General features: G+C 48.0%; 1 protein-coding gene across 11 annotated transcripts in view; it reads left to right on the forward strand.

The window, feature by feature from the left end:
- The window catches only part of WDR93 (WD repeat domain 93), a 694,060-nt gene that overhangs the window by 412,014 nt on the left and 255,659 nt on the right, over positions 1 to 26,387 (forward strand). For all 11 annotated transcript variants that reach the window (XM_078683212.1, XM_078683218.1, XM_078683219.1 and 8 more), the window contains one exon: positions 24,919 to 25,005. In XM_078683212.1, coding sequence (XP_078539338.1) covers positions 24,919 to 25,005 — 87 coding nt within the window. The remainder of the gene's footprint in view (positions 1 to 24,918; positions 25,006 to 26,387) is intronic.

The following is a 26,387-nucleotide window of genomic DNA, read 5'->3' on the forward strand; positions in this document are numbered from 1 at the left end:
GTGTGTCCTGGGCAGAGACAATCCATGAATGGAGGCTCGTCACCTCGTCTTCTATATTAGCCTCGTCCACCAGTATATTTAGTTGAAGTTGGTTTCCTCCAGTGTATACCATTGCTTACTTGCAGACGCTCTACGCCTCGTGCTGAGAGGCGGACTCCACCACTATGGCTCGAATAGTTATTTGGGGCTCATTGCAGAACGTAGACGCAAACATACATCTCACAGCTGTATACCAAGCAGCAGGAGCAGCAGCCGGACAGAATACGAATTCTGGCATAGCAAGGTGTTCAGCGCGATGAAAGACAGGGCCTCTAAAGGCTTAGGGTCCAGGGTCCACCCCCTCTTTGCCCAGTTCCTAATTCTACTGCCTGGAGAAGATATGGAGGACTACATCGGTAGCATGGAACGTTTCCAGCATACTTGTTCAAGTTTTACGAAAAACATCCTTCTCTCACCTGTTGCTATATTTATTTATTTATTTATTTATAAAGGCCATTAGAAGCTATGCACCCTGGTGCAGTTAATGCTATGTGGATTGCCTGCACTATTGAGACATGCAAATCTTTAGTACTTGTGCCACAAGCCTATTTCCTAAAGACTTGGCCCAATGAGAAGAAAACATTTCTGGGGTTCATTGTTGCCTTACGCAGCTGGGAACTTCAGTGTGTACTCTTCCGGTTCCCTTGGTTTGAGTAGAAGAAACTGGATTCTGTAGTGTTGCCGCTGGGCTGTGGGTTGGAGGAACCATCAGTGGTTGTTGTGGATGGTTTGTTGGCGGGGCATGCTTGGGGTTAGAACCTCTTAGCTGGTCAGATAGACTTTACTTAGGTTCCTGAGGCGGAAGCCGGGAACGTGAAATTTCGTTCTCCTTTTAAAATAGTAAATTTTGTTTTGCTTTTAATATTGTAATTACATTTGTTCTTTCACTTACTTTGTCCTCTGGCACAAAAGTACTAATTGTAAAGTTCCCTCTTGTTGCTCGCACTGCCCGCAGTGTCCATTTCGCCCCCCACAGCTGCTGAGTAGGTGCTGCTTCGGAGCGTTGTCTTTCGCCGCCATCTTGGGTGAGGAGAGGGCGAGCTGACTAGTTGCTCGGCCCTCACACCCTCCCTTGCATAAAAGACACGCTTGTACACTGGCGCACAGCTTAGCTGGTCAGATAGACTTTACTTAGGTTCCTGAGGCGGAAGCCGGGAACGTGAAATTTCGTTCTGCTTTTAAAATCATAAATTTCGTTTTGCTTTTAATATTGTAATTAAATTTGTTCTTTCACTTACTTTGTCCTCTGGCACAAAAGTACTAATTGTAAAGTTCCCTCTTGTTGCTCGCACTGCCCGCAGTGTCCATTTCGCCCCCCACAGCTGCCGAGTAGGTGCTGCTTCGGAGCGTTGTCTTTCGCCGCCATCTTGGGTGAGGAGAGGGCGAGCTGACTAGTTGCTCGGCCCTCCCACCCTCCCTAGCATAAAAGACGCGCTTGTACACTGGCGCACAGCTTAGCTGGTCAGATAGACTTTACTTAGGTTCCTGAGGCGGAAGCCGGGAACGTGAAATTCGTTCTGCTTTTAAAATCATAAATTTCGTTTTGCTTTTAATGTTGTAATTAAATTTGTTATTTCACTTACTTTGTCCTCTGGCACAAAAGTACTAATTGTAAAGTTCCCTCTTGTTGCTCGCACTGCCCGCAGTGTCCATTTCGCCCCCCACAGCTGCCGAGTAGGTGCTGCTTCGGAGCGTTGTCTTTCGCCGCCATCTTGGGTGAGGAGAGGGCGAGCTGACTAGTTGCTCGGCCCTCACACCCTCCCTAGCATAAAATGCTTACCTTTCCTCGGACGCGCAGTGGGCGTGCCGAAGGCTCGTCAAAGGCGAGCCCATCTGCGCCCGTCCGCGACCTGCTGGGGCCTGGGGCCAGAGGTCCTGCCCAAAGCGATATGGGAAAGCTAGAAAGGCTGTGTTACACCAAGGACCAACTGTTGGACTTGTGCCCCGGGATTTAAGAGGGATGTAAGTACAGGATACATGTGGATGTAGCCCCATTCCAGTGCACGGGTTGTGCCTTTGACCTTCACACATCAATGGGCTTAGAGAAGGAGGCTGAATGGGCGAGCATGTCGCTGCTAAACTGCCGTTCAATGAAGAAGCATAAATTAGAAATTCACGATCTTTTATTAGATCGTCGATTAGATGTGCTTTTTCTAACCGAAACCTGGTTGGATGAGGCAGCTACCCCAGAAAGCCTAGAGGCCCTCCCTTTAGACTATTGTCTGTTAAGAGTCGACAGGGGGATTCAGCAAGGAGGTGGCATCGCACTGATACATAAAAGGGAGCTGCCTTGCACTTTAGACTCTATAAATATCATGAATAGTGAGGCAGGGTTTTTTTCCATAAAAATCTCCCCAAAAAGCACGATTAATGGCTTTTTGATATACTGACCACCTGGTTCGGCCTCACAGTTTAATAATAGCTTGGCTGAGAACGCCACTCTGCCAGCTATACGCTCCAGCAAGTTTCTCATCCTAGGGGATTTAAACTTGCACCTTGAAGATATTAATTGCAGGGAGACACAGGAGGTCATGCTTGTAATGAAACCTCTAATGCTAGAACTTCAGTCAGTTATACCCACGCACCAATGTGGACACCTGCTTGACCCCATTTTTTTCGAACTGGGAGGGAGTGGTGGTCTCGCCCCCATGGTGCCATGGTCAGACCACGGGCTTATCCCTTTTAGGCTGAACCTTGGCTCAGTACAACGGAAGGAACTGAAATCCCTGCACCCGAAACGCAGGAACTGGAAAAAATTCAGTCAAGAAGCTTATAAACTGGCACTGCTCAAAGAGGCGCCACCACCAAGTGATACCCTAAAAGTGGCCTGGAAGGTTCATGAAGAATGGATGGCGAAGGCCTTAGATACTGTTGCACCTTGGACAACCAAGGCATGGGCCAGGCGGACTAAAACTGCGCCATGGTTCAATAAAGAGCTGGTGGATGCCAAAGCGGCGTGCAAACATATTGAACGCAGCTGGCGTAAAAACTATGACTTAAAGTGCAAACAGCAATACAAAGATAGTCTGAAAAAATATCACAGACTTATAAAAGCAGCGAAAGGTGCATTCTTGAAGGAGAGGATAGAATCCGCGGATAATCCTTCTAAGGAGCTGTTTTCTATATACAAAGAACTCACGGCCCCAACCAGGATAGCAGCCCAAGACACCTTTTCCGAAGAGATCTGCGAATCAATTGCAGACCACTTCGTGAATAAAGTGGAGATAATACATGCCTCCTTTCCGGCTGAGAATGTGCGGCTTACAGACCAAACCAACATAAGTACGACACCTGTTAAGGGTACGTATTTAAAGTGCTTTACAGTACCCCCCAGACAGGAAATGCTGAGACTAACAAATAGTATTCAGTCAGGGTCTCCCAGTGATGCTGCTCCACCTAAGTGCTTTAAGAACCAGCTAGATGTGGTAATTGATCACAGCAGCAATATGGCCACTCTCTCATTCAAGGAATGTCACGTGTTGGATGATTGGAAGAGGGCTCAGGTGATCCCCCTGAAAAAGAAAGCTAACCTCCCTATTTCTCAGCTTGCGAATCTCCGCCCTATCTCTCTTCTCCCGTTCTGTATGAAAACAGTGGAAAAAGTCGCCAACATTCAGCTCATGGAATTTCTGGAAGAGGGTCAACGTCTACACCCGTCTCAGTCTGGGTTCAGGGCTAGATATTCAACCGAGACAACCCTTCTCTTTTCCACCGAGAGGTTTAGACAAATAGTAGACGAGGGACAGACAGCAGCATTGGTACTATTAGACCTGTGTGCGGCGTTTGACACCGTATCTCATGCCAGGCTGCTGACCCGCCTTACAGAAATGGGAGTGGTAGGACCGGCCCATGATTGGCTGCGATCCTTCTTAAAAGACAGAACTTTCCAAGTTCACTGTCCTCCGTTTAAATCCTCCCCCAGATGGTTAAAGCATGGTGTTCCACAGGGTTCAAGCCTGAGCCCGACACTATTTAACATATATATGGAACCCCTGGCTAGAATTGTGGCACCGTATGGAGTGGACATTGTAACGTATGCTGATGATACGCAATTGATGATCACCCTAGCCCAAGGCCAGAATGAGGCAGCAGCGAACTTTGCCTCCTGTCTCAAGGAGGTATCTGTGTGGATGAATGACAACTGTCTACGCCTTAATGGCGATAAAACAGAGCTACTGGTGATTGGTAGAGCTCCCACAATCTGGTCATCAGCATGGTGGCCATCTGAGTTAGGGCCTACACCTACCCCCTCAGAGACGGTTAAGAACCTAGGTGTCCTTTTGGATTCCAGCCTATCCTATGGACAGCACATTGGAAGGCTAGTAGGTAAATGTTATGGAGTTCTTAAGACCATACGTCAAATACTAGATTACTTGCCTATTGACACCAGGAAATCTTTAATACATGAATTGGTCACCCCCACCTAGATTATGCAAACTCCTTGTTTATAGGTCTGAGTAAGAAAGGGTTACAGCAGTTGCAGCGTGTACAAAATTCAGCTGCCAGATTGGTCCTGAATCTATCTAAAAGAGCCTCAGGGAAACAAGCTCTTAAGACTCTCCACTGGTTGCCCATGCAGGAACGTATTCTGTTTAAAGCACTGTGCATCACACACCGTGTAGCCCAGGGGAAAGGGCCTAGTTATCTTCAAAAGCTCTTAACGATCCATCGTCCTAGACTTAATTTGAGATCATCAGGGAGCATGCTGTTTCAGGTCCCTCACATCTTTAAAGCGCAAATGGGAGGCCGCTCGTTCAGGTACTTAGCTTGCAAAAAATGGAACGAGCTCCCGATGGAACTCCGTATGGGACCGTCGGATGTAAGATTCCGACTTAAACTGAAAACGTACCTATTCCCTCGTACTCAGGGCACTTACTAGTTCCTCTTCCCCCTCTGTGTTGCTAAGTACAGAAGGTCTTGCTGGCTGGATGGACTGCTTTATAGCGCGGGGACACACTGTTATAGTGTAACCATGCGCTCTACAAATGGTTTTATTATTATTATTTCTGGTTTTCGATAAAGAATTCCAAATGGACAGGTACTTTGCATCGCCAGTTTGTTATAGGTTTTGATGGCTATCACAGTTTGCACCCTTTTCGCATCCTCGCTTTAATATTGTATTCCCTAGCTTGTGTGTTGGGGACCTAGGTAGGTTCTCTTTATCTTCTGGAGAACTTTAGTTGCTTCCTTCTCTCTGTTCTTCTCCTTCCGCTTCTCCCGGGAAACAGGCTCTTTGCAAGTTGCTTCTTCCTTCCTATGGATGAGCTCACAGAGTACTAGAGGTGTATACCCCTGCATTACTACTCATCTGCCATTCCTACCCTGACAACCCCCATTCTCACAATAGTGCTGCCTGCCTATGAGGACCGTACCAATTCCTGCAGTACTAGTTTCCCTCTTGCACCACAGCTGATACTCCACCCTTTTTGCAATTCTACTCCCTTCCTCCACATTAGTCCTCTATGGGAGGCTTTTGGATATTTGTTCCTCGAGTGTATGCATGGGGGTTTGGGCTAACTTCGAAATCTAAGATGTATACTTTTTTCTTCTCACAGCCCCCTTCTGGTGTATACAGACTAAAATAAATAAGGGAATGCTGCTGTGGTATTCCTATTAATCTATAAGTAATTCCTGTAGCTCACATCACATTTTATATTTTTTGTTGAGTGTTTCTTAGTGGAGTGTGTATGTTCAGGCATGGAGTCTAGAGACCCAGCTACATGTCACTTGTGAGCAGTAATGACGGTGAAATGTGTGCAAGGCTGATTCTTACCTTCAGCAAAGGGTTTGTAACCCTGGATTTAAGCACAGGTATTCCAAGTGAGTTAAGTCAGTTATGAAACCTATTTCCATCGTCTCTTGTTGCCTTGCTCTGTGCAGGAAATTGCCCTCTTGGGTGTCTGCCACAATTTAGATTGCAAGAGCCTCTCTGCTGTATTTGATACTGTACATCACCTGCTGCTTCTCCTTAAACTGTGGCAGGGGTAGAAGAATTCATGCAGGCGTGCTTTAGATCCCTATTGTCTGATCATTCGACAAGCATTAGGCTCAGTTCATTTCTCTCAGTCTAAATTGCATTGGTCTGCAGGATTCCCTAGTGCTGCATTCACCATGTGTATCCCATGCCCACCTGTGACCTCCAGTAAACAACATTTATGACTGCGGTTTGTGCAGTCAGTGCGGACGATACATAGGTCCCTGTAACAAGGGATAGTTTTTCCATTCAGTGCAGAAATCTAGTTGTAAACTTAGGGAATATTGCGGCGGTGGTGCACAGCTGCTGGATCCTTCTGATGCAGAATACAGTTGGGACCCTGACGCTCTTAGAGAGAACACTACCGACGTCACTCTCGCAGTTAGAGGGAAATTTGTTCAGGAAGAGCATCTGATTGCATTATTCTTTCTACTGTGCAGTGTCTTACCAAATTTTTCGCTGTAATGCTTTATGTAACTTCATAATGTAAAATATGTAAAATATGGAATGTTGTTGCTTTATTGGAGTATGCATCTCTTGCTGCGGTGGATTTCCAAACATTGTTTTCTAACGCTGTATTCTGACAGCAATGGTGGCGCCAATTTCTTCATGAGCTCTCTTACCTCCTGTAAGCAAAGTTCCTTCGGATTTTTGACACTCGTCATTATTCATGACACTACATATAGGTGATAGGTGGATCCTACCTTCAGTCAGCTCTGACAGGAAAACTGTCTTTTTGAGGACTCACCCCTAGCGTACTAAGCACCATCTAATGGTCCAGCTGGCATACACTCACCAAAGCTGGATCGCCGCTTTACAGCCACATAGCTTCTATGTGTTTCCTCACTAAACTCGTATGTGACAGCCAAGCCGGAAGAAAATGACTGCTGAACATTACGTCACCAAACCATCACAGATGCCAGTACTGAGTTTTATTTGGCATTTAACTTTGAATTAGAGGCCAGTAAATTTATCAATGGTCTCAACGAAAAGTGAATTTCTCAGAATTGTTTTTATTTTCAAACCTTATTTTTCATATACAATAAATACAGTCACAAAAAACATAACTCACCAATAGACAAAATACAACCATGCAACACCTACTGTTATATCAATCCGTTACTTCATGCAAGACAACCCACACATTCAGTGCTCTCTCACATCCGTTTCACACTCACAACCGATTCATAACCCACTCCACACATTCATCCAGACGCCCACGGGAGCAACCCATTTTAATTTGCAGTTGTAATAAAGGGCTCCCCCACCCTCCCCCGAGGGAAATCTAAAGCGCACTCTGTAAACCCTCAACAAAAAATGTTGAAATCAGTTGTAATGCACCACAATATAATCAATACTGTTAAACACCAAACTATGGGGCCGATTAGGATGGCGGACGGACTTGCGTCCGTCCGCCACCCCTGAGTAGGAGGGACCGTCCGCATGTGCAGCGGCGGTCCCTCCATGGCAATTAGGATGTGACCGCCAGGGTGGCGGTCACATCCTCTATTTTTTACATTGCGGCGGGTGCAGCTTCAAGCTGCACCCGCCGCAATGTTAAAAATGCATGTGTTGCATTTACATGCACAAAGCGGCAGGCACCGCACGGTGCCTGCTGCTTTGTGTACGCAAATGCAGGGGGGTACCATAGGTACCCCCCATGTGCACCCCCCACCCCCCATTCACCCAGGGGGCCCGCAACGGGCCCCCAAAGTGAATGTCCGTATGCTTTTCCATGGCGGAAAAGCCGCCGTGGAAAAGCATATTTACACCAACATCATAATATGGCGGACGGTGTCTCATAGACACCGCCTGCCATGTTATAGCTTTTCTGCCGCGGTCGGAAGCCGACCGCGGCGGAAAAGCGGCGGACGGAATTCCAGACTCACCAGCCATCCTAATTTGGCGGTGGGTCTTTGGAGTCTCCGCCGCGGTTTTTCCGCATCCTCCAGGCCGGCGGACACTTCCGCCGGCCCGGAGGATGCGGAAAAACCGCCATCCTAATCGGCCCCTAGTAGATGTGCATTACAAACAACCACTTGAATTGGAATGTGTTTGCTTGACTTAAGAGGGCGCAAGGTCGATACGTTTCGAACCCTGTAATTGTCAGGGCTCTCCTCAGGACCATCAAAATCTTAATGTAACCATGCAGCTACTCTTGCAGTGCATGTGGTTGTATTGGCCACTTTCTCAAATCAGGCGATCACGAGCTTCAAAAATGTTGTCCCAGTCAATCTTGTTCATAAATCAGGTATGTCCCACTAATGGCGAGGCGAGGGGCTAGGGGCTAATGGCAAGGAGTGACTCAATCAAAATCCAAACTCCACGTTGCTCCAGCCGACAACAACCTGATATCTGCGAGAAAGACGCTGTCCTGGCAAAAATTACGGCGACTGTGGATCGTCGTAACACTTCTGCGGTGCCAAGTACCGCCAGACATTGCGGAGTGCGCTTTAGTTTTCCCTGGGGAGGGGGGGCGGAGCCCTTTCTTACAACTGCAAATTCAAATCGGTTGCTCCCGTGGGCTTCTGGATGAATGTGTGGAGTGGGTTATGAATCGGTTGTGAGTGTGAAACGGATGTGAGAGAGCATTGAATGTGTGGGTTGTCTTGCATGAAGTAACGGATTGATATAACAACAGGTGTTGCATGGTTGTATTTTGTCTATTGGTGAGTTATGTTTTTTGTGACTGTATTTATTGTATATGAAAAATAAGGTTTGAAAATACATTTTTTTTGAGAAATTCCCTTTCGTTGAGACCATTGATAAATTTACATTGGCCTCTAATTCAAAGTTAATTGCCAAATAAAACTCAGTACTGGCATCTGTGATGGTTTGTTGATTATTGGCTCAGCCTTTCTGAGTGGAGTCAAGGCCCTTTGTTTTTCTTTGAACATTACGTCACATCATCTGATGAAAAGCTGTGGTGGCCATATTGTAAATACTAATTGCAAACACAACAGTGATGGACAGAATGTGGATCAATGTCACACATTCACCCCAGTCCAAAGATCTGGGCCCAAATCCATCGTTTTTCCACTCCACACCACCCTGGGTTAGACAATGGCGATATGCAAATCAGCGCTGACCCTGTGCCCCATGGGAACAGTCCAGTCCGAACTACAAAAGCCATGTCCTTCCCAGAACGGAAACAAGCATCCGAGGACCGGCCCGGTTTCGAGGTAACACCTCTCATCAGCCCGGCTAGCTTGATTCCAGTGGTGTGGAGTGCCTGGGACTCACGTCTGAGCATCCCCAGTACACTTAGAGCAGTAATTGCAAACACAACAGTGATGGACAGAATGTGGATCAATGTCACACATTCACCCCAGTCCAAAGATCTGGGCCCAAATCCATCGTTTTTCCACTCCACACCACCCTGGGTTAGACAATGGCGATATGCAAATCAGCGCTGACCCTGTGCCCCATGGGAACAGTCCAGTCCGAACTACAAAAGCCATGTCCTTCCCAGAACGGAAACAAGCATCCGAGGACCGGCCCGGTTTCGAGGTAACACCTCTCATCAGCCCGGCTAGCTTGATTCCAGTGGTGTGGAGTGCCTGGGACTCACGTCTGAGCATCCCCAGTACACTTAGAGCGGTAATTGCAAACACAACAATGATGGACAGAATGTGGATCAATGTCACACATTCACCCCAGTCCAAAGATCTGGGCCCATATCCATCGTGGGCGTCTGGATGAATGTGTGGAGTGGGTTATGAATCGGTTGTGAGTGTGAAACGGATGTGAGAGAGCATTGAATGTGTGGGTTGTCTTGCATGAAGTAACGGATTGATATAACAACAGGTGTTGCATGGTTGTATTTTGTCTATTGGTGAGTTATGTTTTTTGTGACTGTATTTATTGTATATGAAAAATAAGGTTTGAAAATACATTTTTTGAGAAATTCCCTTTCGTTGAGACCATTGATAAATTTACATTGGCCTCTAATTCAAAGTTAATTGCCAAATAAAACTCAGTACTGGCATCTGTGATGGTTTGTTGATTATTGGCTCAGCCTTTCTGAGTGGAGTCAAGGCCCTTTGTTTTTCTTTGAACATTACGTCACATCATCTGATGAAAAGCTGTGGTGGCCATATTGTAAATACTGCCAGTTCTGGTTCAGTCATTGTTGATCAGCACTCGACTTATTGCATGTTTACTAATTTGCCGGCAAATTTGAGTGGCCATATTTCAGCTTCTAGCATTTTCTGGGTCTTTGCTCCATTCTTGATTGTTTGTCAACGTGGCCACATCGGCACATGATTCATAGCAGCTGTGTTAAGGCAGTTCAATTTGTAGCAGCGCTTCAGCCTTAATAGACACTTCGGGCCAGATGTACGAACCTTTCATTTAGCGCCTTGCAATTTGCGACACATTGCGAGTCGCAAATTGGGATGTGCTAAATGAAATGTACAACAGTGTGTTTACACTGTTTTGTGATTCCCAATAGGCTAGCAAATTGCGAGACTCATTAATATTAACCCCTCCCATGCTCATGACGAGCTCAGCTCGTCATGAGCCACGGTTGCCATGTGCTCATGACGAGCTGAGCACGGCATAACGGCTCCGACGCTCGCATGCGGGGCTAATTCCCCCGCTGTGCTGAGACGACCTCAGCTTGTCATGAGCTCACGGCCTCCGTGGCTCATGAAGAGCTGAGCTCGTCACGAGCACCGGGGCGCTGTGCGCGCCTCACCCCACCCCCCAGCACAGCATTGGAATTACCCCCACGGCCAAGGGGTTAATGAGCCTCTCACAATTTGCAAGCCCATTGTGAATGCCAGCCCTCCCAAGGATGGTGGCCTGTTGGGCTCAGCAGACCACCATGTCTGGGACTGCTTTTTTAATAAAGCAGATTTTTTGTTATATGCTGACCGTTTCCCTTAAAGGAAAACGAGATGCATTTCATTTTTAGGTCGAGCTGTGTTAGCAGTGCGAAGCACTGCATCAGCGAAGCATCTATTGTTGCCGACTTGCCGGGAATGTGAGACAGAGTGTGGGCACGCGCAGGGCCGTCGGCGATTTCATCGCGTGTGCGCGCACGTTCAGCCCTGCGCCGTGCACATCTCCTATCCCACATTCCCAGCAAGTGAATAACACATACACACACACAGCCAAACTCACGCATGCACACACACACACACACACACACACGCACCAGCCACACTCACGCATGCACACACACACACACGCACGCGCAGGCACACACACACACGCAGGCACACGCAGGCGGAGGGAGGGTGGAGTCTGCGTCTATGGGAGTCCGCTCCTGCACGGGCCCCCGTGGGGCCTCCCTCTCACCTGCTTCCGATAGGCGCTCCTCACCGCTGCTGTTGGGGACAATCATTTCTGGAACGCCGGGTCCTCAGCTCCCGATGGGTGGGCGGGAGGGGGCGATGCGGCCAGGGGCTCCCGAGCAGGGACAGGCTGACAACTTTCAGCGGTGCACGGGCGGGGCAGGACGGCGGCTGCGCAGGATTCGTAGACCCTGCCCTTCGGCCGCCTCTGGGGCTCCGCCCTTTTAGCACGCCATTGGCTGAGCGCCCCTCAGCGCTGGCTCGTCCCCAGAGCTCCCTGCTGTACCGTTTGCTACCTCTTGTATTTTGTTTGCTCACAATTGTCACTTTTGCCTCATGTAACGTAACATTTGCTTTTGTAATTTATTCACTTACTCCTCGCCTGCCTGTCATCTCTGCTGGGCTGCTGCATTCCTCTGCGCCTGACAGAAGACATGAAGCAGTACTGTTTGGTCGCTACTGCTTCCGGGGGGAATTTGTTGTCCTTAGCTGCCCTTGTTTACAGGCGGGGGATCTTGCGCAGTGTGAGTGCTGCCGGCCTCAGAGATGCGGGGATTCTCCGGCCCACAGGCCCTGCTGCTGCCCCCCTTCTGCTTCTCTGCTACCACCTCTGACTGGGCTCTGGCAGCACCACTACAAGACCATCCGCATCACAGCGTAAGGACAGGGGTGGGCAGGGCGCCGGGTAATGCGAAGAAACTCTTGGCCTCTTTCTTGGCTGACAGGACACAGGCGGTTACATTGGGAGCTTTCCAATCACCAACCTTGTCTCTGCCATGTGGAGTTCCGCAAGGCTCATCCCTAAGTCCGACACTCTTTAACATTTATGTGTCGGACCTCGCCAACATCATTCGGGCCCATGGGATGAGCCTTACGTCCTATGCAGACGATACCCAGTTAGTGCTAGCCGTCAAGAATGATGGCCACAAAAGTGCAGATGACCTCAATTTGGGCATGCAGGCTATTGGGACCTGGATGGCTTCCAATTGCCTAAAATTGAATTCCGATAAAACGGAAGTAGTCATCTTTGGTCACCTGATTCCGGAATGGTCCCCGCGCTGGTGGCCCTCATCATTTGGCCCTCCTCCTGCGCCGGTTGGCAGGGTCAGGAATTTGGGAGTCATTTTTGATGACCGTCTCACTTTTCTTTCACATGCCAACCAGATCACCTCTTCAGCCTTTTTTAAACTAAAACTCATTAAGAAAATCCTCCCTTTCCTTCCGGATGCAGCTGGCAAAACCTTGGTTTCTTCTTTGGTTTTGTCCACCCTTGATTATTGCAAGGCCTTGTTCCTAAATACTCAGGAAGGAGTTCTGAACAAAATGCAAATTGTTCAGAACTCTGCCGCTAGGCTATTAGGAGGAATCCCCACATCTCAATCGGCCTCGAAAACTATTAAAGACTTACATTGGTTACCTATCAGAAATAGGATAAAATTCAAATCCCTCTGTTTAGTCTACAAGGCCTTGCATCAATTGGGACCTGCATTCCTGGCCCAAAATCTCATCCCCTATTGTCCTTCTAGAACTCTACGCTCCTCTAGTCTAAATGACCTAGTGATCCTGCGGACTAAATCTGTCGCATGGGGCGATAGAAGATTTCTGGTGTCTGCCCCCAAGCTTTGGAACTCTCTTCCTTACTCGATTAAAACAAGTCCTTCGCTATGGGCTTTCCGTAAACTACTCAAGACCTGGCTTTTTAATCAGTAATTTTGCCTGCACTAAGTAATCTCTGTGCCTCCCTCTAGGGTTAACTTCTGCTGATACTTCAGCGCCGAGACGCCCATGGGCCTTCGTTAGCGCTTTATCAATTTTATTAATAAATAAATAAATAAATAAACAAAGGGATGGGCACAGCTGTAGTGCATTGGAGTAGGGCATTGTGGGATATTCAGAAACTTGTCTTATTCCCGCACCCGGTCAGTGTTACAGCGGCATTAATTGTGGTGCGTGTACGACTTTAGAAAGTGGCTGCCAGTGGCTTCATCACTGTATAACTTATGTACTGCTTCACCCTTCTGTCGAAGCCACTAAGCGCTCCTTTGCATGGTTGACCACAAGCATGCAGTTAACTTCCTGTGACTGTAGCTGGGGATAGCATTGATGAGCCGGCTGGCTGTTTTGAGTTCTTTAAAAAACCTCTGATCTGAACCGCGTAATTCAGTGACTTTCTATGGGGTTTTGGCGACTTCTGTGACTTTTAGGAGGCAATCAGTCGCTAACAATGCTGTGGATCTGTGCTCTCAAATCCAAGAGGTCCAACCGGCTTACTTTCTTGAATAGGAGATTAAACGCATCGTCAGGGTTAGTAAACACTCTAAATGTAATTACAATAAAAAACATTCTTCCATTACATCCGACGTTTCCATATTCTTAAACGCCCCACAACTACTGGGTTTGTCCTGAGATTCCCCAGGCTACAGAGGCGTGTATAACACTCTTTCACGTGACGTTCTGTGCCCTTTGACATAATACCTCAATAATGGAATGATTAATGAAACACAAAGGTTACTGTTTAGCAAGGAATACCAAGCCTGCTTCACAGTCCTTCTAAATTGTCAGCAATGCATCCCCTTGTCCAAGTTATACAAACATATTATAAAACCGTTCTCCTCCAGGTACTTTGTGTAAATATGTCCTCGGTTAGATGCAAATATTTATATACCCCCCCCTTGTCCATTGACTTCCCAGTGTGGTGGACACTTCCCCTTTATTTATTATTCATGCATGCGCAACCACAAAGCATAATACATTTCATCCTCCTCTTTAACAGGTGCTGCTAATATCTATCTATTTTTTTTTTTACTAAACTACAAATCTTTCTGGATGCAAAAGGTATATCTGGACATTCATCACATATTTTTGCTTCCTTGCCTCTTCCTGTTTTGTTGGAAATATTGTGAACTAGGTATTTGTAAAGGCCAAGACGTCAGCCTCTCACTGAAAGGTGTGAACTCTAGCACTGCCACGCTCGCGAATGCCTTACAGTGCAACCACACACACAACACCACACACACAAACACAACCACAAACACAACCACACACAACACACAAACACAACCACACACACACCCACAACCACATAAACCACACACACAAACACACACACAACTACACGGAAAACCAAACCATCGGTGTACACTTTCACCAGGCAGACACCATCACTCATCAGTACACGCTTTCACCACACACAAACACCACCAGCCATCAGTGCACGCTTTCACCGGACACAGACACCACCAGCCGTCAGTGCACGCTTCCTCCAGGCACACATCAACAGACATAGTACACACTTTCACCAGGCACACACACACCATCAGCCATCAGTGCACACTTTCACCAGGCAGGCACACACCACCAGCTGTCACTGCACGCTTTCACCAGGCATACACACACCACCAGCCGTCAGTGCACAATTTCACCATTCACACACACACCACCAGACGTCAGTGCACGCTTCTAACTATCGCCCTCACTCTATCTATCGCCCCAACTCTATCTATCTATCTATCGCCCTCCCTCTATCTATCGCATCACCACAGCATCACTCAGCACCACCACAGCATCACTCAGGGGCACCACAACATCACTATGCTCTACCCCAGCATCACTGAACGCCACAGCATCACTCATCGCCACCACAGCATCACTCAGTGCCACCACAGCATCAATCTGTACAACCATTCAACAACAACTGGTTCAAATATGTTCTCTCAATGTTTCGAGCTTTATTACAAATGTCACAAAAAGATGTTAATATTTCACTTCTGTTCTTGTATTTTCGTCACAATAAAATACACTGAACATAATCTTCTCAAAAGTTATTTACAAAAGTTTAAGCTATTGTCATTATAAGTTACAATAACTTTTAAGTATTAATTATTTAAAAAAAATAAACGCCATTGTTATTTGCAATATCAATACATCTAAGTCACGTAAATACAACACATATTGCATAACAAATGCTATAGATGTCACATTTGCGAAAGTTAAAACTATTGGCATTGTAAATGACAAAGCTATTAATTTTGCTATTTTCAAAACCAACACATAAATAAAAAATGTGTCATTTACAATACGAATAGCTCAAACTTTCCTAATGTGAGACCTTTTGCATTGCAAATGCTTGTTTAAAGGCAGGCAGTGGTCCCTGGGACCACTGCCATGCCTTAAAAAATTATTTTACACGCATTTGCAAAGGGTAAGGGATGTCTTGGTGACCCTTCCCATTTGTAAATTCATTACCACCTACTTGAAGTAGGTGGTAATTGCGAGTGTTTTGCGACCACAATTGTGGTTGCAAAACATTAGTACATTGTCTTGAGACTCGCTATTTGGAAGGGAACACCCTTTCCAAATAGAGAGTCGCGGAACCTATTTAGCGAGTCGCAAAAAATTGCGACTCGCTAAATAGGCTTTGTACAGGCCGAATATGTTTTTGTATGCGCAAACGGGTTCGCAAACCAGTTTACGCATGCAAAAATGGGTCATACATCTTGCCCATTGTTCGGGTCAACTGTATCACATGCACGGTCTTTCAAGCTGAAGATCTTGCTAATGGTTGCCTTAACAAACTCTTGCTATACAAGGAAATTCACAGACATTATTCACTTTAGTGTTGACACACAGCCCTCCATCCTCAGCAGCGAAGTTATTCTGTACCACTCAGATACAAATGGTATCTGTTGTCATTCTTTGAATTTATTTCCTCTTCAGCTCAGTTTCTGAACAACTGCAACATCTTATTTGTGGTTTGACTTGCACTTTTATCTTCCTTTGTCTTTAGGTTCCAGTTCAACCATATTTTCTTTCTTCTGCAAATGGCAGCAGTGGCTGAGATTTCTTGAGAATTATTTATTGCTAATGCATGGGAAATATATGACACTGCTGGTTTAAAGGCCTTATTGCTAACTTGTTTGGGAGGTGTTGGGCAAAAAGTCTTTAGTGACCTATTGGAGGCTGAAACAGGTCAAGCAGATTTTAAATGATAGACTGACTACAGAGAGTCAATCAACAGACTAGTGTAGCACAGTGTTGACAAGATGTAAGTTTTCTCCAGGAAACAAGAAAAGTTACGAAGCAATAGAGGAGCGCAAAGTAGCTCTTCACATTTTAGTTTTAGCATCTACGTTTGAGTATCATAAAGTTACTTAATAGATCAATTCATATTTTTTTGTGACAATCAATTTTATTGAGTTTTGAATTGAAATTTGACAACAAACAGCACCATTCAGAGCTACATAGTACATTAGCAGGATAAGGGAAAAACACATTGCAATGACATCAAGAGCACAGAAAGAAATCCAGAGTAGCATATCCACGTGCACCTGGAGAGCAGACCACATCGTCTAATTCGTCAAGTACCCCAACCGATTTCCCCCACATGCGGTGAAATTTCTCGGGACACCCCCTGGCCACGGATAGAGGCCGCTCCTGCGCAGCACACCAGTCCACCCCCCGGCGCCATTGCCTTAAAGTGGGAGGGGCGGTGTCCAACCAGTGAGCAGCGATGTCCCTCTTGGCAACCACCAATGCAGTATTGAGGAAGAGCTTCTCAGCCCTGGAACCGTCCAGACCGTCAGTGACGCCCAGCAGAACACGCATGGGATCAAGGGGCACCGATGTCCCTCTTGGCAACCACCAATGCAGTATTGAGGAAGAGCTTCTCAGCCCTGGAACCGTCCAGACCGTCAGTGACGCCCAGCAGAACACGCATGGGATCAAGGGGCACCTCCCAGCCCAGGACCCATGCCAGGTCTTGTGTTAACAATTCCCAATACCCCTGAATCGCATTGCATAGCCACACCATATGATAAAAGTCAGCCCGGGGATGGGAGCAGCGGGGGCAGTTAGCATCAGGCCGAAGCCCAGCACGGTGGAGACGCGGGGACGTAAGATAGGCGGCGTGCAAAAAATAGACTTGGACCAGGCGCAGTCTTGCTGATACCGCAATCGTCCTAGGGGCCATCAGGGCGTCTCTCCAATCCTCATCCTCTAGAACCGCAAGCCAGCCCTTCCACCTCTCACCGAGCAGGGAAAGGGAGCTGGGGGTATTGTTGACGAGTGAGCGGTAGATCCGAGAGACTCCACCCTTCCCCAGATCCCCGGTCAGGACTTGCGCCTCAGGCGGGCTATATTCGGGCAGAGACATACCATCTGGAATGTGGGAGTGAAGGGCGTAGCGCAGCTGTAAGTAGCGAAAGAATTGAGAGGGGTGGAGGGAATGTAAGTCTTGGAAGGATCGGATATGGGTACCGCTCCAGACGTCACCCAACAAGGATACCCCAATGAGGTCCCTTTGTCGGAACCCTGACAGGGCGGCAACTTCACAAAGCCTGGTGCCACACCACAAGGGAGTGTAGCAATTCAGCCTGCCCACCCACTGAGTATGTCGTAATGATGCATGCCAAGCCAAGAGTGCTCCGCGTGTAACCTCTGGAAGAGCACGAGGAACCGTAGCCCCATAAAGCATCCCCTGGATAGAGGAGAAGCCCAGGATGTGTAGCTCCAATCAATACGCCGGGTCGGACCATCCGCCATTAAACCAATCATGGATCGCGAGTAGACGAGTCGCTAAATAGTAACGGTAGAGGTTTCTCATTCCGGGACCTCCATCAAAAGGGGGGATTTGGCATTGGGCCAGGGCCAGCCTGGACCTCCGACCCCCCCCCCCCCCAAGGAATTTTGTGGCCATGCCATCCACCTCCCAGGACCAAGATCTAGCAAAGGAGAGGTGTGTGTTCTGGAGCACGTACAAAAAACGAGGGAGGATCATCATTTTGTACAGGGCGATCCTGCCCAAAGGGTTCAGTGGCAGCATGCGCCACTTAAGGAGGTCGGCTCGGACCCGCTTAACCAGCGGGGTGACATTGAGCTCCCATGCGAGGTCAGGGAGAAGGGAGATCCAAATCCCCAAGTACTTGAAAGTCAGCCGCCGAAGCGGAATCGACGACTACCAATCAAAGCACTCGCGTGAGAGATGTAAGAGGACGAGGACGGACTTGGACGGGTTAAGTCGCAGGCCGGATACTTGTTCAAACATGGCCAGTACCCGAAGGCAGCGAGGTCCCGAGCGAGCAGGGTCAGCCAAAAACAGCAGCACGTCATCCGAGTATAACGCAATCTTATCCTCTTCCGCTAGGCCGGGCCACCTCCAGCTAGTCAGGAAGTGGTCGCTGCGGACAAGGCAAGCGAACGGCTCCATAGCTAGAGCAAAAAGGATCGGGGAAAGAGGGCAGCCCTGCCGCGTACCCCGTCCAATAGGGAAGGGGCGGGACAACGTGCCATTAACGAGGACCTGCGCCCGGGGACGGTGATGTAGTAACCGCACCAGATTGCGGAAAGGAGTGCCAAAGCCCATCTGGGCCAACACAGCGTCCAAGTAGCTCCAGTCGACAGAGTCAAAAGCCTTCTCAAAGTCAATAAGGAGAAGGGACAACTAGGGGGTCAGCAGGTGTCGATTCGCAAGGGCAAGGTGAAGGCGTCGGATACAGTGTCTAGTCCCTCGGAGAGGCATAAAGCAAAAATCTTGAGCTCCGTATTGATAAGGGAAATGGGACGGTAGTCCGAGCAACGCTGCGAGGGGGGCTGGGACTTAGGGATCACTACGGTGGTAGCGAGGTCCGTCTCCGGCCCAAATGAGCCGCACTCCACCGCCTCCTTTTACATGGCTACTAGAGGTGAAAGCAGAGTGTCGCGATAGGACGAATAAAACTCCAGCGGGCCCAGGAGTCTTACCAGCCGCCAAGCGCGAAATAGCGTCAGACACCTCCTCAGTGGTAAGCGGGAGATCCAACGCAGACGCCTCAGATTCGCTAAGGCGTGGAAGAGGGAGTTCCTCCCGTTGGAGGAGGTCAGAGAGCGAAAGGCCAGGCGGCCGCACCGAGTTTAGAGTAGTGTAGTAAGAGGCAAAGCATTGGGCTACTGCCGCCGGCGCACGGTGGAGTGTTCCGTCCATGTCTGCCATTTCAGGTATGATACGGTTGGCCATGGGGTAAGTGGCGAGGCGGTGGAGGAGCTTCCCATTTTTGTCTCCCCAGCCATACACTCGAGCCACAGACGAACGCCAAAGAAGCTTTGCAGCATCTAGGGAGGTCTGGCGAATCTCATCACGTAGGAACGCCAGCCTCCGCTCCTGGACTTCAGATCTATCCCCGGGGTCCAGCACCCCAATCAGGGTGGCTTGTGTTTCCAGTTGTGTTAGCTGGGAATCACGAGCCTCGCAGGTGAGTTTCAGCTGGCCTTTGGCGAACCCCCTAATAGTGGCCTTACCGGCCTCCAAAAGGGTGCGAGAGGAGGACACAGAGCCCTGATTAGTGGCAAAGTAGGCACCGAGTTCAGCACTAATGCTGTCCTTGAACTCCTCGTCTTGGAGGAACCCAGCATTGAGTCGCCAGAGCGGCCGGGAGGATGGGGGAAGGGCCCCTACATGAAGTAGCACTGGGGAATGGTCCGACAGGCCCCTCGGGAGGATAGAGATCGCCTGGAGCACTCGGCAGTCCTGAACCGGCAGAAAAGCATAATCTAAGCGTGCATGGGTGTGGTGGGAGGCAGAAGTGTGGGTGTCGTGTCTAGCAGTCGTGTGCCACAATCTCCAGGCGTCCCGAGACCCAAACTGGCCGCCCATGAAGAGAGAAGATGGGATTGAGCAGTCCTGGAAGTGGAGGAAGAGGACGTAATGTCAAGTCTTGGATCCATAACGGCGTTAAAGTTGCCCCCCACCACAGTTAGTCCTAGGGGCAAAGCCGCAATAAGCGGGGTAAGTCCATGGAGTGTAGGAGCCAGCAGAGCAGGAGGGGAGTAGACAGACAGGTCGTGTGTCACCTTACTCACCACTAGGGGAAGAGCATGACGCGCCAGAATGGCCACCCCTCTGGACCCCCTACAGAACCCAGAATGCCAGACAGCGCCGTAGCCATAGCGGGCGAGGAAGGGGCAGTGTTGGCCTAGCAAATGGGTTTCCTAAAGCATGAGGATGTCCACCCCCAGACGCTGGGCGTATTTTAGGACGGCTGCACGTTTGATCTTATCCAGGAGGCCGTTGACATTCTAGGACAGCAGGTGGAGTGATGAGAGCGCGTTAGAATCGCCGGGGAGGAGGAGGCCATGGGAGGGGTCGGGTCGCAAGGCGGCTCAGCTGGAGTAGTGGAGGTGTGGTAACGCCCAGGGCCCGTGGACAGGGACGCGTAGCAGTGTGCAGAAAGTGTTCACCCAAATGTAACGGAGCGAAGGTGGTGCAGAAAACAGTAGCTCTAAAAAACAAAACAAACCGGAGCAGGAGCTCCAACCCCTCCCATCCCCCCACCCCACACTTCAGGAATGGAAGCATCTGTCACCCGAACAGTAACAGGGAACTGAAACACCAAGCTAAAAACACTTGGAAACAGGGAAAATCGTGGAGGACCCCTCCTCATAGTAGGATGTCCATGTCTTATACCATCGGTGAACAGTTAGTGACCCATTGGAATACTGGTCTCAGTCTCAGTCGTTAGTCTCAGCCAACCCCAACCGGGAGTCCCAGACATCATGCGAAAGGCTAACATCTCTATGCTGTGATCAGGCCGGCCCGGTGAGCAGCGTCGGGCTGCGGGAAAGATCGGTGTCTGGAATACCTATCTGGGACGGTCGAGACGAAGCCAAACTGAGGTCGCTGCGGCCCAAGGAGCCAAAGCGTCGCCTGGTCGGAGAGGCCTCCCCGAAGGGCCCAGGCGCGCGTCCCTGCGGGGGGCCCGTCGGAGAAGCAGAGTGCACACGTCGCTGGCCCCTGCACCTCCCAGAGCGCCTGCGGCGCGGGCGAAGAGGAGCCGAGCGCCTCCGGTGGCAGCGGGTGGAGCGTGATCCTGAGCAGGCATCCATAGGGGGCGCTCCTCTGTTGCCCATGTCCACGCCTCCTCCGGAGTCTCAAAGAAGATGGATTTATCCTGAAAGAGCACTCGCTGCCGCGCAGGGAAGAGGAGCCTATATTGTATGTTAAGTGAGCGCAGCTTCTGCTTGACCTCCCCAAAGGAGCGACGCTGAGACTGGAACTCCTGGGTGTAGTCAGGGAAGACCATGATCGTCAGGTTCTCGTGTCTGAGCGGCTGCTTCTTCCTGGGATTCAGCCAGGATGGCATCTCTGTCCCAGTAGTTGAGTATCCGCAGGATAATTGGTCGCGGTGGGGCACCCGGCTGCGGCCGGGGGGCAAGTGATCTGTGCGCCCGCTCGATTGTGAACCAGGGGGAGAGCGCTCCCTCTGGCATCCAGGAGCGTATCCAGTGCTCCACAAAGTCCGCTGCCCGACCTTGTTCCACTCCCTCCGAAAATCCAACCAGGCGAAGGTTGTTGTGACGGGTGCGGTTTTCTGCATCCTGAGCCCGCCGGTGGAGTTCCTGCGTGTGGGACTGGAGCCGGTTCACCTGGGCTTTGAGTTGTTGTTGAAGTCGATCAATTCATGTTTAGTTGGTTTTCAAACACAATTCATAGATTACTTGCTTGTCCCAGTCTTTTGTTAGAAGCAACATTGAACATTAGAGGAGGGCTAATTATGCCTAGTCTAGACAATGGAGTTTCTGAAGATAGTTGACGGTGGAATTCGGTTCTGTGTATGCATCAGTTCTAAGCACAACCAAACTACAGAAAAGACTCCAGCACATACAAAACGCCTCCGCCCGACTCATCTTGGACATCCCCCGACGCAGCCACATCTCCGGCCACCTGAGGGACCTGCACTGGCTCCCCGTCAGCAAAAGGATCACGTTCAGGCTCCTTACCCACGCACACAAGTCTCTCCACGACCTGGGCCCCAAGTACCTCAACGACCGCCTGACCTTCTACACACCCACCCGCCAGCTATGCTCTACAAGCCTCGCCCTCGCCGCCGTACCACGCATCCGAAGAGCCACCGCCGGAGGAAGATCCTTCTCCTACCTGGCAGCCAAGACATGGAACTCCCTCCCCATCCACCTCCGGCTGACACAGGACCATCTCGCCTTCAGGAAACAACTCAAGACCTGGCTGTTCGAGCAGTAGCGGACCCCCTCCCCCATGCGCCTTGAGACCCTTCCGGGTGAGTAGCGCGCTATACAAATGCTATGATTGATTGATTGATTGAAGCATAGTGGTTGCATAACACTCAATTATGCATTGGTTGTCACTAACCAGGTTGTGGCGTGTGGCCCATCCGAACCTACTGTGCCTGGTAGTCTAGGTGAGACTAACCCAAAAAATGGATTCTTCTTATAATGATAGTGGTATGAGTGCATATGAACAAGGGAAATGTGATTCGTGTTATTTCATGTTTGGTAATGAGAGGAGGAGTAATAAATCCAGCCAGAGAAGATCAGCTCTTGCACCAAAGCGATTTTAGGATTTTGTAAAGTGCTAAATATTTCCTTCTGTTTTGTTTTATTAGAGAGGGAAGATGTGTTGTTTTGATATTGGCAGTTCGCTTTACATGTATGAAATCATGTTTTTTGTTGTTTGTTTGAGCATGCATCAGTTACTGCTGTGGGATTGCAGCCGGGGAGCTCTTTAGTTGAATCCTGACAGCAGGAGTGGTTCTACTTCATTCGTGAGCTCTCTTACCGCCATTAAACTTTCTTGTTGTGACCTTGTAGTTTACGTCATTGTTCTTGACACTACACGTCTCCCTTTGCAGCACTAAGTTGACCCTATTTCTGTAAATATTGCTTTTCACTAGTCTCTTTTGATGAATATTGTCCACCTGTTTCACAATTAAAATAGTCGTGCCTGGGAGACTTGTTGAACCTAATATTAATTCATTGTATTTCTCTTCAATTAGTGATCACAATAAAATGGTCATCATGATCCAAAAACTTGAGTTTGTTTAGCTGTTTCCTTGAGAAGGTGATCCACCTATATAATGCTAGTAGAGAGGTGCTATGCTTGAAAGTGGAAGGTAGGATAGAACTGAAAATCCTGTGCCCAGTGCTCAGTTGGATCAATTGTGCAGCTTGTACTACTTCAAATGCCAAAATCAGGGTATCCGAACATGTAGGTTATTTAAAAAAGTGATTGTTACTTCACATTGCATGCTTTCTCATTAGTGGGGGGTGGGGTTGTTTTCAATTCAGAGCATTCATTTTAAGGAATGTATTACCAGAACTAATATGGCCAGATTATTTGGATTTAAATTAAATTTCCAGTGGCATGGAGATCACGGGACTCACGTCTGAGCATACCTGTCCCACTCGGGGTGACAAATGCAAAAACAACAATTGATGGACGGAATGTTGCACAATGGCAAAACTAAATCAGCTTTAATAATCTATCTGCCTCTCTAATGATACCTCCCTAGCCTCTGTGGTTATGTTGCAGGTGATAGTGTCCTCTTAACCCAGATACTTTGAATATAAGGGGTGCTCTATTTAAGTGTTCATTCATGAGATCAGGCTCCGGCCACAGTTACTGCCATTCAAAAGACTTGCTCCTATGGAAGGGATCTGCATGGCAGCCACTTTGTCTATTCCCCACACCTTGATAAGCTCATTGTGGCCTGGTTTTGCTGTGAGAAGCCTTTGGCTTAACCCATGCCATTTTCATTTCATTTACTATGCACTCTTACTTAAGTTTTTTGAGTTGTCCAAAGATACAATTAAGCATTTAACTGCTGGTTACCGCTGTGCTCTGGGACTATTAGAGCATCTGCACTAAGTGATCTGCCCACCATCTCTTCTAGTTCAAATGCTCTTCAAGGTTAGATGAAGATTAGAGGAGCTGTAGAGAGGCACTGTCCCTTACATTCCACACAGGCTTCTGAGTGCATAGCAGCGCCTTGCTCTGTCTCACTGATCAAAATTGCTTTTAAACAGATGCCTCTGGTGCAGTCCCTAGGAGAGAGTGACATCTCATGCATGGCTGATGGAACAGGGGTGCAGACGTCACTGTGTATAGCAGCTTGTATTTCGTGGACTATGAACATGAGCCTGAAATGTACAGCCTGCTTATATCTGATGAAGAGTTACTCTCCTATCAGAACGATTTTCACGATATGATTTGTTGGTACATTGGAGAAGGGGTTCTTTCTGTAGTATTCTAAGAATATGGGATCTTGTGGGGGTTTGAGGACTCGGTGAGGGACGGTTGGAGGGAGATGCGCTGTCTGTTCGGAGGTTGTTAAGCCGTTTTCTCATTCGCAATAAATGGTTTGTGTTAAGAAGAACGTTACACAAAACGTGGGTAAGTTAAGTGATGGCTCGCAGAGGTAACGCTGTGGGGCGGTGAGGCGGGCAGGGGCGGGGCTGGATGGGGGGATAGTGGAGTCCGACATACGACGGCAAAGGTAAACATAAATAAATAAATATCTGCAGTCGTATGTCGGACACCACTACCCTCCCCCCACCCAGCCCCACCCCGCCCCACTGCCCGACAGCGTTACCTCTGCAAGCCACCACTGCATCTGCCAGTGAATTACAGGCTGTGTCAAATCCAAAGGACCCACCAAAAGAAGAGAATGTGTTCACAGCTAAAAATCATCATAAAATTAGCTTGTTGTAAATCAAACTAGCACAGTCTTTTATCCATCACAGTAGTTCTTGAACCAATTTTACTGTGCGTTTTGAAATACAGCAACGCTCATCTTACCTCATTTTCTCTGTATTTTAAAGATGTACCAAACTCAATTTGTGTTCACTGGAACGGGGACCAGAACATCTCCATGTATTCACTGCCCAGATCTGCCCGGGAGAAAACTGGTATAGTATTTGCAAGATATATTTCCTCTGTTGTTTGTTTACTCTGTATAATATGCATTAGATTAGTGCCATATTTTCAGATAACATCGTCTTTCTATTCAGTGCATGCTTTTCGAGCTCCAATTGTCACAAGTTTGTTAACTTCCTCAAGAAAAAAAAAATTGACGCAAGACAATAGTTTCTTTTTTGTGATTTTTCTTGCAATTTGTATTTTTCTTCTGACCATTTTTATGTTTACTTCATTTGGCATTATAATGTTTATTTGTATTTCCTCTGGCATTGATTTAGTTTCTATTTTCAACAACTTTTTTTATGTCACTGACAATTTTTTTTTTTATATATACAGAATGAAATTTGAGATTATAGGTGGACACCATGAACGTTTCCACCGTTTCGGTTTGATTACGAAATACGTGGTGTCAGGTTTACAGACCAAATATATCAACCTATCATTTGGGTCATTTCCCTGAAAGTTTAAGGCTTGCTACGTGCGTCTTCCCTTCATGATAAAATAGATGCTGAGGATGGCCTGGTTAGTTAAAGCCCTTCTCAGTTTGAACAGATCAATCATTCATCTTATGCAGAGACTGCTAAGTACTGCCTTGGAAGGATGAATCATTAGAGTTGAAGCTCTGTGAGTCTCTTGCCCTTGTCTTTTGGGCGAAGTGTCTCTCTTTTTTGTAAACACAATTTTTATATTAATGTTTTCTACATTGCAAGTTCTACTTTGACAAAGTACATCAACGTGCCATAGAAATATACAGATTTAGACTTGCATTGATTTCACAGGTGTTCGTGAAGTTACCACAAAATACCAGTCAACAACTCAAAGTAAAGTATCTATCAAATCCTTTCTACTACTCCATTTTGGTATGCTTAAGTTGAACTTGAATCTAAATGTTTTGTGTGGGGCATGATAGAAAGGCTTCTGACACATGGTCAGATATCAAAAGCTTTCTGTGTGGAGCACTTTAAACGGGCAAACTCCTTTGGGTCAGAGCCAACTCCATCTGTTCATTTGAAACCCCTGAGTGAACCAGGGTTGTTGGACTTGACCCTTTTTGGCTAAAGTTCCCTAAACTTTTTAAATCCCCCCTTGACCTTTTTTCCGACATGGTGTTGCTAACTTAGATGCTTTGGGCACTTTACCACTGCTGATCAGTGTTATTGTGCAAGTGCTCCCTGTGTAAAGAGTAATGGTAATTGGTTGTCCATGATTGGTATGTTTGCCAGTAATGCCAAAAAGAACCTACAGCACAGTACCTTAAAACAGCACTCTGAAACACTTATTGTAGACAACTACAACACCGCGACTAATGGCAAGATGAAAACTTATTTCATCTTTTACACAAACCGCCCGACTAAGCGGAAAAACACCTTCG

Source organism: Lissotriton helveticus, chromosome 3_1 (genome assembly GCF_964261635.1).
Source record: "Lissotriton helveticus chromosome 3_1, aLisHel1.1, whole genome shotgun sequence".
Lineage (NCBI taxonomy): Eukaryota > Metazoa > Chordata > Amphibia > Caudata > Salamandridae > Lissotriton > Lissotriton helveticus.